Genomic DNA, 17804 nt, shown 5'->3' with positions numbered 1-17804 from the left:
TTGCCTGACCCATCCCACCTAGCTTTACCCCTCCACCTGCCCTGGTAGCCTAACACAAAAGACAAGGACACTTGGGAGTTCCATGGCTCCACCCATTGCCTGAGACATCAGAGTACCTCCCCTGGGTAACACGAGGCAAGCACAAATTCCACTGCTACCACCATAACTGCTGTACTTTTGAAAGCACCATCTCCTGGCTGGTGTGCAACTGAACAGCCAGTTACAGCATCTGTAGGTCAGATAACAGATTGTATCTCCTTCCTGGCTCAGGAAGGAGAAAACCTTTGCACAACCTCAGCTGTCACCACTGCCTGCATCAGCCTGGCTAACCAGGAGATCTTGAGTCTGTCCATGAGCCAGTATATCACTACTACAGCTGACATTTGAGAAAGCCAACACACTAAGGCTACTTATAATGAAAGAAATCTCAGAGTCTACGTCACTCCTCTTCCACCTCCATCAGAGCTGGTACTGGTACCTGCTACTGGAAAACTAGAGGACAGGTCACATCTCTGGATTCCTTGCAGACATTCCCCAGCACCAGCCTGGGGTGTGGCAGCCTCACTGGGCAGCTAGACCCAAAGAAGCAGCAAGATTCACGGTAGCCTGGCTCTCAGGGACTGCTAATTCTAGGGGGAAGGGGAGTGTACCATATTAAGGAAGCACCCTGTGGGACAAAAGAAACTAGACTGGAGGCCATGAGTCCCTGAATTTTCCACCTGTGGGGAGTTTCAGCAGAGGCATAGGTACAGTACTGAGCTCAAGAGTCAGGCAGCCCTGGTGCTCATGAAGGGTCTTAGAGAAGGGGACTTCTCCCCCTCACCATCTGTAGACAGCCTTACTGGAGTACTTCAGGGTGACAACATCCCCACAGGAGGAGCACCCTCCAGGTCCAGGCTTGCACAAGAGGTAGAGTCACAACCCCTCTCTAAATGGAACATTAGCATTCCTAAAAATGAAATGAGGTGTTTGTCTGATCTGAATAACCAGAACATTGGGTGGGGAATGTGACTGGGTGGTGGATCGCTTTCCTGCTGGCCTGGAAGGAGAGTAACGGTGGCTCCTTCTCTTCCCCTTGAAAAGTCCTCAGTGCAGCTTCCCCAGCCTGCTCTGTCAAGGCTGAGATGTCTGCCCAACACTGGGGTATTGCACTTACTCACCTGCTTTAGCCGCAGCCAGTTTTTACCCATGGGTACCGCTTACTGGCCTGAAGCATGAACTATTCAATCCAGTGAATAAAGTAATTGGGATAAAACACTTTTTAAAGTGCACACCATGGGGCAACAAGATAAGTGTCATGAGACCTCTTCCATTCCAGCCACACAGGAGACAGTGAACCCATAGACCCACCACATCACTACGACTACCAGCATCTGAGAAACCCATTGCATGAAGATTTTCTATAATCAAGGAACTCATACTGAGTCCACCACTGAAAGCAGCCAGAACCAAAGCTAGGTGACAATAAACTATAAACATTAAAAGCACATCCTCAAGGGGGAAAATGAAATTCTTTAAAAAACCCAGTTGAATCAAAAATAAATACAAAAATAATTAGAAGACATAGTCTACCCAAATGAGAAGGAACCAGAAAAATAATTCTGGCAATATCAAAAACAGGGTTCTGTGACATCCCCAAAAGATTATACTAACTCTCCAGAAGTGGGTGTAAGCCAAAATGAAATCTTTGAAACACCAGATAAAGAATCCAAAAGGTTGATTATTAAGTAACTCAAGGAGATACAATAGAGAGGTGAAAAACAAATAGGATTTTTAAAGAATTCAGGATATAAATTAAAAATATTCTAAAGAGATATTTCAAATAAAAAAAGTCAGAACTTCTGGAAATGAAAGACACATTTACGAAACTAGAAAATGCAGTGCAAATTTTAACAATAGACTAGAAGGAGTCTAACAACAGACTAGAAGAGAGAATTTCAGAGCTCAAAGACAAGACTTTCAAATTAACCCAATCAGACAATTTTTTTAAAAAAGAATGAAAAGAAATGAACAAAGTCTCCAAGAAATATGAGATTATGTAAAATGGCCAAACCTAGGAATTATAGGTGTTCCTAAGAGAGAAGAAAAATCAAAAAGTTTGTAAAATCTATTTGAGGGAATAACTGAGGAAAACTTCTCTGGCCTTGCTAGAGATTAGACATTCAGATACATTCAGACATTCAGAAGCTCAAAGAACTCCTGAGAAAATCATTGCAAAAAGGATATCACCAAGGCTTACAGTCATCAGGCTATCTAAAGTCAACATGTAGGAAAGAACCTCAGGGCCAGACGGATTCACTACTGAATTTGATCAGACATTCAAACAAGAATTAGTATCAATTCTACTAAAACTATTCCAAAAGATGGAGGAGGGAATCCTCCTTAACTAATTTTATAAAGCCAGTATTTCCCTGATACCAGTCAAGAAAGGACATAGCCAAAAAAAAAAAAAAAAAGCAACAACAACAACAAAACCACTACTGAACAATATCCCTGATGAATATAGGTAGAAAAATCCTCAACAAAATACTAGCAAACTGAAGAGTGCATCGAAAACATAATTCACCATGATCAAAGAAGTTTAATTCTAAGAATGCAGGGATGGTTCAACATAAACAAGTCAATAAATGTGATTCATCACATAAACAGAATTAAAAACAAGAACTATATGATCATATCAATAGATTCAGAAAAAGAACTTGATAAAATCCAACATCCCTTTATGATAAAAATCCTCAAACTAGGCATAGAAAGAACATATCTCAAAATAATAAAAGCCATATATGACAAACCCACAGCCACAATCATATTGAACAGGGAAAAGCTGAAAGCATTCTCCCTGAGAAGTGGAACAAGACAAAGATGCCCACTTTCACTACTTCTATTCAACATATTACTAGAAGTCTTAGCCAGAGCAATCAGGCAAGAGAAAGAAATAAACGGCATCCAAATTGGAAAAGTGGAAGTCAAACTATCTCTGTTCACTGATTATATGATCGTATACCTAGACCATCCTACAGACTCCTCCAAAAGACTCCTAGATCTGATAAATGAATTCAGTAAAGTCTTAGGTTCCCAAATCAACATACACAAATCAGTATCACTGCTATACACCAAAAACAATCAAGCAGAGAATCAAATCAAGAACTCAATCCCTTTTACAACAGCTGCAAAAAATAAAACAAAATACCTAGGAATACACTTAACCAAGGAGGTGGAAAATTGCAACAAGGAGAACTATAAAACACTGCTGAAAGAAAACATAGATGAGTAATAAATGAAACAAACAGAAATACATCCCATGCTTGTGGACTGGAAAAATCAATATCATTGAAAATGACCATATTGCCAAAAAATCTACACATTCAATGCATTTCTATTCAAAATATCAATATCATTTTTCAAAGAATTATAAAACAACAATTATAAAATTCATATAGAACCAAACAGGAACCCAGTAGCTAAGGCAATCCTAAGCAAAAAGAATAAACCTGGAAGCAACACATACCCAACTTCAAACTATACTACAAGGCTATAGTAACCAAAACGGTATGGTACTGGTATAAAAGCAGACACATAGATCAATGGAACAGAATAGAAAACCCACAAATAAAGCCAAATACTTACAACTAACTGATTTTTGACAAAGCATACAAAAATATAAATTGGAGAAAGAATATCCTATTTAATAAATGGTGGTGGGAAAGTTGGATAGCCACATGTAGAAGAACGAAACTGTATCCCTATGTTTCACCTTACACAAAAATCAACTCAAGATGGATTAAATACTTAAATCTAAGACTTGAAATCATAAAAATTCTAGAAGAAAACCTAGGAAAAACTCTTCTGGACATTGGCCTAGGCAAAGAATTTATGACTAAGACCCCAAAAGCAAATGCAACAAAAACAAAAATAAATAAATGGAATCTGATTAAATTCAAAAGCTTCTGCACAGCAAAAGAAATAATCATTAGAGTAAAAAGACAATGCAGAGTGGGAGAAAATATTTGCAAACGATGCATGTGACAAAGGACTAATATCCAGAATCTACAAGAAACTCAAACAAATTGGCAAGAAAACAAATAATCCCATTAAAAAGTGAGCAAAGGACATGAACAGACATTTCTCAAAGGAGATGTACAATTGGCCAACAAACATATGAAAAAATGCTCAGCATTACTAATCATCAGGAAAATGCAAATTAAAACTACAATGAGATACCATCTTACCACAACCAGAAAGGCCATTATTATAAAGTCAAACAACAACAGATATTGGCATAGATGTGGTAAAAAAGAAATGCACGTACACTGCTGATAAGAATGTAAGTTAGTATAACCTCTGTGGAAAATAGTACGCAGATTTCTCAAAGAACTAAAAATAGATCTACCATTTGATCCAGTAATCCCACTACTGGGTATTTACCCAAAGGAACAGAAGTCACTATATCAAAAAGACACCTGCACACATATGCTATCTCAGCACAATTCACAACTGCAAAAATACCTAAGTATCCATCAACTGATGAGTGGGCAAAGAAAATGTGGTATGTATACACCATGGATTACTACTCAGACACACACACAAAAACAATGAAATAATGTCTTTTGTAGCAATTTGGATGGAACTGGAGGCATTACTCTAAGTGAAGTTACTCAAGAATCAAAAACCAAATACTGCATGTTCTCATTTATAAGTGAAAACTAAGCTATGGGTATGCAAAGGCATACAGAGTGGCACAATGGACACTGGAAGCTCGGAAGAGGGAAGAGTGGGAGGGTGGGAGGGGGGTGAGGAGTGAAAAACTACCTATTAGGTACAATGTACACTACTCAAGTGATGGGTGCACTAAAATCTTAAGACTTCACCACTATATAATTAATCCATGTAACCAAAAACCACTTGCATCCATGAAACTATTGAAATAAAGAAATTAATAAATTAAAAAATTAAAGTCTAGCAACAGTTGTACATGACACATTGAAAGAAAATAATTTATTATTGAATGACATTTTAAAAGTCTTACCTAAACAGACAGGTAAATGTTTTGAGAACTTGACATGCTGATTCTAAAACTTCCATAGATGAACAAAAGTCCAAAAATAGCCAAAATATTCTTGAAGAAAAGAAGCTGGAGGTATATACCCCACTGATTAATATTTATTATAGAACTATAAAAATGAAAATATTATGGAACTGATGCATGGATAAATAGCAAGTATGGTCCCATAAAATGGTGGCATGATGTTGCAGACTCAAGTGCATACCGAAATTTTATATATGACATTTCAGATTCTAAGAAAAAGAGAGGAATTATTCAATGTATAGTTTGGGGAATTGATTATTCAAATAAAAAAGGATTATGAATGTAATTTCACAGTGAACTTCAAAGCAATTGTTTATTTTGAGGGTTAGAAGAAGAGTTTTTTTGTTTTTGTGTTGTTGTTTTTAAATCAGGTACAACTGATTTTTCAGAGTGGTTCAATTTGGGGAGTTGAGCGAGGGAAGAAAAGATGTTAAAAAGTAATGTTTAGATGAAAACAAAAGGTATGGATGTGGTTATAGAGTTCAGGTTTAACAGGGAAAATTTTTGGCTTTTTTTTAACTTACGTGTTATATGGTTAACCATCGAGGGGTATGACAAGTTATTCCAGCTTTTCCAAATATTAATTATATTGGTTTTAAGAAGTCTCCATAATCACAGGTGGCATTTTCCCTTTATCTATGGGAGTAGATGATGCAACCCACACAGTGACTTCGAACTTCTTTGATAGAATTTCCACTGCCTTGTTGAATTTCTCACTGTATCGCATGTCTTGCCAAGTGTGAAATAATGAGTTTATGAAAACTTCAAGACTACACATCATTTTGCATGAATAATACCCATTCGAGCTAAGGAGACTGACATGTTTTGTAGCATTTCCGGGTAAATGAAAATTTTATTGGCATTCACCATTTACTAGCTTTGTACAATATTATAAAGGTAGAAGCAAAACAGCAGCACATTGTGCTTGGCTTATAAGGATTGCTTTAGCACCGTTACGTTAAATAAACAATGTGCATAGTGTATTGTAAGTGCCTACTCTTGCAAATTTACAATACTTAAATATACTTAACATTCTAATGTATTAAAAGTATAAAGAAAAAACTAAACAGACATTTATAGCAATACTATGAAATCTCCAATAATTGTTTTGACTGTTGCCTTTGGCTCTTTAGTGCAACTTTTCTACATTGTAATTACTATATTGTATTGCTTTGTGTTTCCTGTTTGTTATACATAACTTCAGAGTTAAGTACCAGTACACCAAGTACTGCAATTACCTTTCAGTTATTGTACATGCAATGTAACAGCTTACAGTTTTGGTGCTTAATAATCTTCCTTTTTTCTTTAATAAAGGATATTTATTTGAATTTTTAAAGGAATAAAACTAAATGTCTACCTAATATGATGTCAAAAAAAATTACCCCAATGGATTAGAGATTTAAATGTTAAAGGACAAATTTTAAAATATTTACAAGAAAACAGGATAATATGTTTAGACCTTGAGTTACACAATGGTTTCTTAAAGAAGAAACAAAAAAGCTAACTCTAAAAGAATAGGTTTATAAATTCAGCTACATTTTATATTTTCACACATAAAAGAATGAAAACAAACCAACAAACTGCTAAAAGATGTTTGTAATATGTATAAACCACAAAGGATTTGGTGTCAGGAAGTTATCAAGAATACCTGAGAAGCAGTAAGAAAGCAACAAATACCACACCACAAATATGGGCAATGTTTCTTTCATTGATTTCATTCCTTACAGAAAAAGAAATACAAATATATGAAAAGGTGCTTGAATTCATTAGCAATCAGTGAAAAGAAAATTCTAATGGTAATAAAATATATTACATTTAGACTAAAAAAAAGAAATCTGAAGATACCCAGTATTTATAAAGATATAATCAAAAGGAATGTTTATTGATAAATGTAAAAATTGGTATAACCCCTTTAGAAAATAATTTGTTATATCTTATAAATGTGAATATTAGCTCACTTAATGGCACAGGCATCTTAATCCTAGGGATATACCCTAGCTCTTCCAGTGAAGTTCATGACACAAAAAAGTAGAATCAGCCCAAACACACACTAATATGATATAGATATATAAACTGTAGATGAAATATATAACAGTGAAAATGCATGAACTTTGACTACAGAATTCAAAAATAAGCAAAAGTGATTTTTGTTTAGGAACACATATATATGTAATAAAAGCAAATAGTTTTTGTTTAGGAACATACATATGTAATAAAACTATTTTTCAAGAGACAGAAGGAATTGGTAAATACAAAATTCGTGCTATTGGCTACCTCATGGGGAAAAGTAGAGTGATGGAAAATGACTGAGCATAGACCAAGCAATAGTAGTGGCAAAGTTCTAACTTAAATCTAATGGTGAATTCATGGCTATTCATTTTATTATTTCCCTTTAAATTGGCATATAGGTGATTACGTATTATTTCTCATGCACAGCATTTGATATTTAGTAATTTGCAAATAAATGTTAGTTCTTATCATTTTGTAAAATTTACAGCAGCAGAATGAATAAGTGACAAGTGTAATAATTTATCAAGATAATTAATCAAAATTACTAAAATGTAAAATAAATGGAAAATAGCCTAAACATTATTGTAAATAATTCAATAAACAATTACATAAGCTAAACTTAATTGACAAAATAACTTACCTAACATGTTACATTTCTCTTTAGATGAACAAATGTCTTCCCTTAAAATAAAAGATTTATTTTGAAGCATTTTTGGAAAATATTTTTGCAACAAGCCAAAATAAAAATAAAGAAGCTTTAACTATGACATGACTACTACCACAAACTAACTTCTAAAATCTAGTTCACATTAACCTCTCAAAAAGTCTAAACCTAGAGTAACGCACCATTTGTCCACATCAATAAGCAATACGTACTATAAAATCAGTGTTGTAAATAGTTGAATCATTAACCAAGTTCAATGAAAAACTTTCTATTTTTAATGTCTCTGCTTTTACTTACACAGTATATGTAATATAGTTTACCCTCATGGTGATTCAATGTCATCATCAGCTTCAGTTATCATTCTCTCATGCAAAATAATGGTGTTCTCAGATGTTACGAAGTTGATAAATTTTTTTTGCTTCTGCATTACTTAGTCCATGGCCATTCAATTTGACAGTTCTCGTGTCTCCTTTCTTATCACCTCTTTCTCATAGCCCTTTCTTCCTCCCATATTTAATCTGCTATCTCCAATCTCTCCTGCTTGGCTTTTAACTACAATCCAAGGAAGAACCATGGACTATATATAACATAATACTATGTATAAAATTAAATCAATTCTACTTTAGTTTTGAAAAGAGATTAAAGTACAGTCATGCACTGCATAACATGTTTCAGTCAACAATGGACTGCATATATGACATCGGTCCTATAAGATTATAATACCATATTTATACTACACCTTTTCTATGTTTAGATAGGTTTAGATACACAAATGTTTACCATTGTGTTACAAATGTCTGTAGCATTCAGTACAGTAACATACTGTACAGGTTTGTAGCCTAGGGCCAGTAGGCTACACCATATTGCCTTGGTGTGTAGTAGACTACACCATCCAGGTTTGCATAAGTACACTCTTTTATGTTTGCATAAAGACTAAATCGCCTAATGATGCATTTCTTGGAATGTGTCCCCGTCATTAAGCAACACATAATTGTACATGAACTACATGTTAGCTATATTACATTGGCTGAAGTTTTTCATTTCAGGATTCTAGAAAGCTGAGATTTCTTTTGAGTTTGATGCCTAAATAAAGGATTTCTTTGGTTAGTCAACCAAATATCAAACCTAGGATTTATATATTCTGGTAGTATCACTGTTGCTGAAAGAAAGGTGTAAATTAACAATGTATAGCATTGCTTGTAAAATGAATAATAATTTTATAACAGCAGAAGCTGTTTTTCATATAAATAAGTAGGTTTGAGAACAACCCTAGCAAAGGTAGCCTGGTAATTAAGGCAGGCATTAAGCATCAAAACGAGGAACAGATAAACAGATTTTTAAAAGGAAAGGGAGTCCAAAAAGTGGACAAACGAAAGAAGAAAAAAGTTGCTCTTCTTTCCAAGCAACTGAAATACCAAGAAGGGAATGAACAAAACCTGCTCTCAGTTCCATAACTATGTTAATTTCTTAATTCTCTCATTCTGTCACTAATATCGTAAGGAAATTGTCTTGTTTAGATCAAACCATTACTCAGCAACCTGACATTGCTAATTTCCTAGAGAACTAACTAGTATTCTGGTTTGAAAGAATAGAAGAATGCTTTTATTCGATAGTTTCTTTTGTAATACAAATTCTTATAGAACACTTCTGTGTATTATTAACAAAGAATTAAGAAGAAGTGGCCGGGCGCGGTGGCTCACGCCTGTAATCCCAGCACTTTGGGAGGCCGAGGTGGGTGGATCACGAGGTCAGGAGATCGAGACCATCCTGGCTAACATGGTGAAACCCCGTCTCTACTAAAAATACAAAAAATTAGCCGGGCGTGGTGGCGGGCGCCTGTAGTCCCAGCTACTTGGGAGGCTGAAGCAGGAGAATGGCGTGAAGCCAGGAGGTGGAGCTTGCAGTGAGCCGAGATCGCGCCACTGCACTCCACCCTGGGCGACAGAGCGAGACTCTGTCTCAAAAAAAAAAGAAAAACAAAAACAAAACAAAAACAAAAACAAAGAATTAAGAAGAAGTATCAGTCATGCAGGAGGGAAGAGTAAAGGATTGTATGGGAAGGGTTATTTCTATAATCATACCTAGTGATAAGAACAGCAGTGTCATGGTGGGAAGGGTGAACATCATCAAGGTCATTCTGAGTTTGTTGCCATGAACAAAAGTTCTTTAATGTGGTAGCACCATCAAAATTAATGACTGGTCCTTCCTATGCAAAATAAGCAATGCAATACTATGTCAAAATATTAACGTCCTCTTTTCCTTCCAAGTTTATCAGCATCTGCACAATTTATCAAATAGCATTCTCACAGGCGAATGAAGGAGTGACAGCATCTCTTCTTCATATATTAACTATAATGTATTTTAGCAATATCTAAAACATTATGATCAAAACTGAATCTAATTAGATCTTCTTAATACAGCCATCCAATATTTAGGAAAAAAACTTTTAAAAACGACTATATTCTAAATCCTCTGACATTAGGATTATAAAAATGAATACTAAGGTTTTCAATATTTTATTTTTGAATTGTTTATTCACTTTTGTTACTTCCTTTACTCAGTTAAACACTGTTGTCATTCTATTTTATTTCCATCACAACAAATAAGGGTAATCTCATTCCTTGTCAAATCAAGTCTTTTAAAATTTTAAAAATATCTCATTTCTAATAAGAGTTCCATAATCTCTATGTATTGTCACTAAAAACTTACTACAACTAAGGTTACTAATTTTAGACCTGTTTCTTACCTCCTCACGGTGAATCATAACTAATTTTACCACTACTATGTGTATCAAATTTCCAATACTTGGATCTTTGTAGATTGTTGCAACCTGCATGTAAAAAAAAGTAGGATTAGTTGTTTAAAATGAATATTTCTTCTCAAAAGTAAGTTGAAATAGTCACAGAGTATCAATTCTCTAATTGCACTGCACGTAGGAATCTTGGAATCTCTTAGAGTGCTTTAACAAATCCTCATGTTCAGACCACATCCCTTACCAAATAAATCAGAATCTGCAGGATTGAGACTCAGGCATCTTAAAGATTCTCAAAATTTGAGTATCTTAAACCTTGCTACTGAGACTGATCCATGGATCAGCAGCATCCACATAACCTAGAGCTGATATGAAACACAGAATCTCAGGCCCCACCCCGGATTAATGATTCAGAGTCTGCACTTTAACAAGATGTCAAGTGATCTGAACACATGTTAGAGTTTGGAACTGCTGTTATGGATGATTCAGCAAGAAATTCACTTCATTCTGTGGCATAATCCACAATTTACATGACTACAATATTCCATAAAAATATGTAAGTTTTACCTATTCTTTTCTGATAGTTCACCTAATCTTTCGGCCACAGTTGCATATTTCCAACTCCAAATATGGTTATTATTTTTAAAGTTAGCATCACCAGAATCCATAGAGGCAGATCCATCTAGAATCATATAAACAGCCCTAGAAGAGGTCATGAGTCACAACCTGGTCCTCAATTTTCCAGGATTGGAGAATGTTAGGCACTCTGAATGGGCTCTGCATGGGCTCATTTATGATTCATGATCAAAGTGCCATCCCATTCGCTAATTCATATTCTCTTCTTGTAGCCATTATAGAGGTTGCCACTGCAGTAGGGGTGTCTTCCATGGCCAATGCCTCTGCCTGGTACTTAATTAGAGGCATATCCCACTCTGGATCTGGGCTACCTGTGCAATGAAAACTGCTTCTAAACCCTAGATCACCTTCTTGTTGGCCACTGCCTAAGTCAAGGCAGCAATTGCTCCAGGGTGTGCTACTTCCCTTAGTTGTTTAATAAAGAAATGTTCAGTATCTACTCATTGCTTTGTTGGCTAGAGAAGCAGATATAGATAAGAGGACAAAGGCCCTGACCTTATGGAGCTTACAGTTTGTTAGAAGTATCACTACCGGAGCCCTCACTCTATCAAAGCTGCTTCACCACAACATATAACATGACTGCTACCAATGTCTCTTGTGCCAAAAGGACTACTACCAGAACTACAGCCAAAAGCATCTTTAGAGCTGCTGACACTGTAGGGTCAGCATGAGCATAAATACATAATCCAGCATCGTTACTACTGTTATAGCTGTGCAGCCTCAAATATTTACAGGTTTGTCATCTGTACCTATAGTGATGACTTTGGCTCTGGTGGTAGCATCTTTTGGCAAGAGTGGAGGTAGCCCCAGTGGGGTTGACAGTAAGTTAAGACTGGGATGGTCAGCTGATTGGTGATTTCAAGCAGGTCTGTTAGCAATGCAGTACTTCTCACTTTAAAATAGGAGCTGTGAATTTACAGTTGAATTTATATATTCATTTTACAGGCAATGTTTTAAAATACATTTACCATGGAGAAAAAAAAGCACACCTGTAATTATGATTTTGGAGTTACTTTGATCCTGTGAGTTTAAAAGTGGATGTTTTTCTAAGTCAAATTACAAGGTAAAAGATAAACCTCAAAGGTATTTATAAAAGCTCTTTTTCCCCTATAAATGAAAAACAGCTGTGAAGACTTCTGTGTCTCAGAATAATATGCATATCCAGTGGTCCACAGAAAAAAGAGCATATGCACTATGAGGTATCTACATGGCTAACTACTATATCCATTGTCCCAAGTATTTTGACTATGAATGAAAATCTGGATGTTATAATATCAGCTATAAAATATATAATCACAAAAATATTTCCAGTTTCGGGAGGAAACAGATGCTGCACATTTATTTAAAAGTGACAAATCTGCAAGCTAGAATTTGGAAAAAAAATCCCAATATTCTGATAATATAATTTAAAATATATTACTACAGCAAAATATCCTTGAATGTAACACTAATGAAAAGATAACGCAAACAATTGTTATGCAAGGTGGATAGTGGCTATAAAACATAGTTATTTAAGGGAAACAGACACAGGTTCCAATTCTAACAGCCATTTGGTAAAACCTACTTCTAGGCTACTATAAGGATTAAATGAGATGGTCTGCAAATAGTACTTAGATTAGGGCCAGGATCAAAGGGATCAATCATAGTGGCTATTGTTCTTATTGCTACTTATAAAGCTTTTTCAGAAGAAAAGGCATAATACAGATATAGATATACATAATGCTAGTTCTAGTACATGTGTTTCAAGTTAATTATCACAGTATGTCTAAATTGGAAGCAAAGTATCCAAAAGCATGATTGCTTTATTATCTCTTTTAGTACTTACTGAATATCTATTGCCCATCAAACCCTGTGTTGCTTACTAAATATACAGAGCCAAACAAGGCATAATCTCTGCCCTTAACTCACAGTCCTCTGGGGGTAAAAGATACAAAAACAGATGGTTTGATTTAAATAATTTTTACTTCCCCCAAAGAAAGTGATATTTTGCTTTTACACTAAAATAGTATATTTCATTAAATAATTAAGGATGTCATCATGCTCATTTTTTCTAATTGTATCTCTTATTGTTTTACTGACCTTTATAATTTAAGTGCTCATATAGGATATACGTATACCTTTAACTATATTTAGATGTTTAAAGGTGATGTTATTGAACAACTCTATTCAATAAAGCTAAATTGTGATTCAAGCAATGAATAGCCACAAGGCCCATTTGGTACTCAGAGAATTTTTGAAGCAGTATGTACAATGCACTTCTCTCCTTCCTAAAACTACCACCCCAAATTAGATTGCCTTGATGATAGGATACTATGTTTGCTATAAATAATAAATGAGTAAATATTAAATGATACATAAAATATTTATTCAATGTTTATTGTGTGCCAGATGTGTTCAAGTTTAAATGTATTAATTCATTTAATTATCATGACAAATCTTATGAGATAGGAACTATTATAGTGTCCATTTTACAGATAAGAACAGTAAGATACAGAGAAGTTAACTAAGACACTGAAAGTTAGGCAGCTGGTAGCAAACAGAACCCAATTTTCATTCTGTACAGTCTGGCTTTAGAGCACTGACTACTTTATCTGATCTTTATTCAGCATTCTGAACCAATTAGTTCTTGGTACAAAACATTTGAAGACATTTCAAAACCCTGCTGCAACACATCCCCCGGCCACTGGTATTGTCCTGTTATGGTCACTTGCCCGTGGCCTCAGAGAAGTCCTAGGCAGTCAGCAGACCTGGTCTTTAGTTCCAGCTCTGTTAGTAGCTACAAGCTAGTTGGTCAACCCTGGAAAATAAGTTGATTTTTTTTGTCTTAATGTCTTTAATATCCATGTTGAGGCACTGGGTACCCTTGGGTCACAATGTCCTTGCATATTGGATTAATATTAACCAGGTGCTGTTGGGAAGAGTTGTGAAAGACATTTGTTTTAAAGAACAAAATCATTCCACAGTTTGAGAAATGAGCTAAAATAATTAGATATCTTCATGGAATCTTGAATAGGCTAACACACATACACACACACATACATATATTAAATCTATGAGACAGAGATATTATATACAGTATTTCATGCAACTATATGACCACAGTCCTTAGCTCCCCCACCATGGAGCGTATCACAGGACTAATATTCCATTCCATAGACTACACTTTAGGAAACACCAGACCAGATTTCTAACATATCATCCTATTCTAAAAGCCTTGTAATATTTTCAATATATTACCTTAATCACTACATTTTAGAGTGCTATGTATTCGAATTTTTATTGATCTACTTAAAATGTATTTAATCTTTTATTCCTTAAATGTTAGTTTCCTTCACTTAAGTAGTTCTGACTTGTTTATAGGTTTCATAAAATAGTAAATACTATTCTTTCATGGATATTGAATGAAAGGTGAAGAAGAAATGGTATGAATTGTATTGTTGAAATCTTTAAGAAAATTCTAGGCAAAATATACTTCATACAAAGCATGAAACAAATTGCTATCACCATTAACTTACCAACCATTTTGAAAATAATTTCTAGATAGAGCTTTAGCAAACATTCACATATGGTATGTTCATAGGCCACCTTCATTAAGAAGTACAAAGTCATCTATAAAAAACTGATTTTGACAAACAAATTTTGTTTACAAAGATCATTACTCTTTACTTCTTTGGAAAGATCTTTTCATTTTTAAATTGAAAATGATGAAATTCTACATACATACAAAGCGAATATGTGCAAATAATTAAGAATATGCAGAGCACTAAATTGAAGGGAAAAGTAATATAAATGGTTATACCTGAAGTATGAAAGCATATCATTAGTTTTTATTTTAATATAGTTAAAAATCTTCCCCATCCTAATAACATCAGTAAAAGCAACTAACAAGATTGAAAGTAATGGTATAAAATCAATGTAATGCAAATGAGGGTTTTTAGTTGATATATTCCTCTAATAATAGTAACCATATTTTAATGAAAGGGTTAATTCTTGAGGATTACATGATGCTCCTTAAATTTACATTATTAAATCTTCAACAGGATGAATATTATAGAGTCAAACCCTTACAAACAAAATGAAGTGTGGAAGTCTTTAATACTTAGTAAATATTTAAGGTCTATTAAATAACAAATTGAGTATCAAAATAAATATACTGAAGGAAAAACTGCTCTAGTTTACATACATTTTAGTAGCTTAATAATGCATATATATATGCCATTTTAACCTGATGTTGTCAACCAAATTCCCTATGAATAAAGGTTTTAGAATAACAGCTGAGTATCTCTGCTCATGTAACACAAACACTATTTCACTAGATATATTATACATCACAAGTCTGTTCTTTCCCACTAATTTTAATGTTAATTCCAGAAACCTTTAAGTAAGAAGGGTCTCTAGGCTATTCTAACAACATTAAGTGCAACTAAAAACTGAATTAAGTCACATTCTTTATTTCAATATCACTGCACTCAGGTATTTCCTTAAATTGTTGAAAGCAAAGAAAAAGTTTAAGAAGACAGCACAATTGTTTACTTTGTGCAGGATGAGTAAGGATAGATAATCCAAGTTGTGTATATAATCCATTTGCTCAATCCTGAAAGCATTCCCCTATTTCCCCCTTTATATCTGGAGCTCAACAGACAAAAATTATTTTTTCATCACTTTGAACTTGTCTTTATCATATACCAAGCCTATGTCACATTGTCTTGACCTTTTCCTAAATTACCGTGACAGAATATCACCAATAATCCATGTGTATGTTTGAATAAATGCAGTGAGTGCCTTCTAAAAACTGGAAAAAGTATGCAAAACCTGAACAGCTCCTTCCTAAACTGGAAATATCTGTGGACACTTATGTGCAAATAGCATTTCTCTTACCTCTTTAAAGCGGTTTTTGAAATGGCCTTAACAAGTAGCAATAAGACAAGTTGGACTGGATTTGATCGCTACATAGTGTGATCAACAGTCCCAGTTTGCTCAGGACTGAAGGGTTTCCAAGGACATGAGACTCAATACCAAAACTGATCAAGTTCCAGGTAAAACAGGGAGAGTTTGTCACCCTTTCTCTTAAGTTCCCTTTCACTTTTAATATTTTTGCAACCATAAATATAGTTGTGATCACTGTTTTTTAACCAATAAAACAACAATTTATGTACAGAACCATAGGGTCTGCTAATTTTCCTATGTCCTCATTTGAACATTCTTTCAGTGAGAGAGAAGAAAAGCACTAAACCCAGGTAGCTTAGAAGTCATCTGAAATTGGGCTTCTTAGGAAGAAAGAAAGCATATACAAAAACTCAAAGTATCTCAAAAGGGAGACTTACCCTCCTTAATTTTTCCTCCTACCCCACTTATATTTGGAATGCACACCTTTTCCTCAACTCTGCTACATCTATCTCCCTAAGAACAAAAGCTTAACACAAACCAGATGACTGTATCTATAAAAATTCTGTCTTCAACAGAAACCTGCTCTCTTTCTACTAGGCCTAAAAATCCAGAAAATGATAAGTACATGCATTGGTCTGTTGTTTCAAGCAATCTCAGATGCAGATTTACTTTCCATGAAGTCAAAAGGTCTGTCTCCATTCCCTTCAATTAACTCTGGCTTTAAACCTTCCATGGAGAACTTTAGTTATCTCAAAGTATGTCACAATATCTTCTAACAGTGATGATACTGATTTTTTTTTTTTTTTAGATGGAGTCTTGCTCTGTCACCAGACTGCAGTGCAGTGGCACGATCTCGGCTGGGAACCGAGATTCCCAGTGGCAACCTCTGATTCCCAGGTTCAAGCAATTCTCCTGCCTCAGCCTCCCGAGTAGCTGGGATTATAGGCACACGCCACCACACCCAGCTAATTTTTTTTTATTATTATACTTTAAGTTTTAGGGTACATGTGCACATTGTGCAGGTTAGTTACATACGTATACACGTGCCATGCTGGTGTGCTGCATCCACTAACTCGTCATCTAGCATTAGGTATATCTCCCAATCCTATCCCTCCCCCCTCCCCCCACCCCACAACAGTCCCCAGAGTGTGATGTTCCCCTTCCTGTGTCCATGTGATCTCATTGTTCAACTCCCACCTATGAGTGAGAATATGCGGTGTTTGGTTTTTTGTTCTTGCAATAGTTTACTGAGAATGATGATTTCCAATTTCATCCATGTCCCTACAAAGGACATGAACTCATCATTTTTTATGGCTGCATAATATTCCACGGTTTATATGTGCCACATTTTCTTAATCCAGTCTATCATTGTTGGACATTTGGGTTGGTTCCAAGTCTTTGCTGTTGTGAATAGTGCTGCAATAAACATACGTGTGCATATGTCTTTATAGCAGCATGATTTATAGTCATTTGGGTAGGTACCCAGTAATGGTATGGCTGGGTCAAATGGTATTTCTAGTTCTAGATCCCTGAGGAATCGCCACACTGACTTCCACAATGGTTGAACTAGTTTACAGTCCCACCAGCAGTGTTAAAGTGTTCCTATTTCTCCACATCCTCTCCAGCACCTGTTGTTTCCTGACTTTTTAATGATTGCCATTCTAACTGGTGTGAGATGGTATCTCATTGTGGTTTTGATTTGCATTTCTCTGATGGCCAGTGATGATGAGCATTTTTTCATGTGTTTTTTGGCTGCATAAATGTCTTCT

General features: G+C 35.1%; 1 protein-coding gene across 1 annotated transcript in view; it reads right to left on the bottom strand.

The window, feature by feature from the left end:
* ADAMTS20 (ADAM metallopeptidase with thrombospondin type 1 motif 20) overlaps positions 1 to 17804 on the bottom strand; it is a 191725-nt gene that overhangs the window by 120642 nt on the left and 53279 nt on the right. The window contains exons 5-7 of the mRNA XM_055095736.2: positions 10507 to 10590; positions 9842 to 9966; positions 7737 to 7777 (exon numbers count right to left, since the gene is read on the bottom strand). Of these exons, the coding sequence (XP_054951711.1) occupies positions 7737 to 7777; positions 9842 to 9966; positions 10507 to 10590 (250 nt within the window). The remainder of the gene's footprint in view (positions 1 to 7736; positions 7778 to 9841; positions 9967 to 10506; positions 10591 to 17804) is intronic.

This window comes from Pan paniscus, chromosome 10, assembly GCF_029289425.2.
Source record: "Pan paniscus chromosome 10, NHGRI_mPanPan1-v2.0_pri, whole genome shotgun sequence".
NCBI lineage: Eukaryota > Metazoa > Chordata > Mammalia > Primates > Hominidae > Pan > Pan paniscus.
This window is presented reverse-complemented; position numbering and strand designations above follow the sequence as displayed.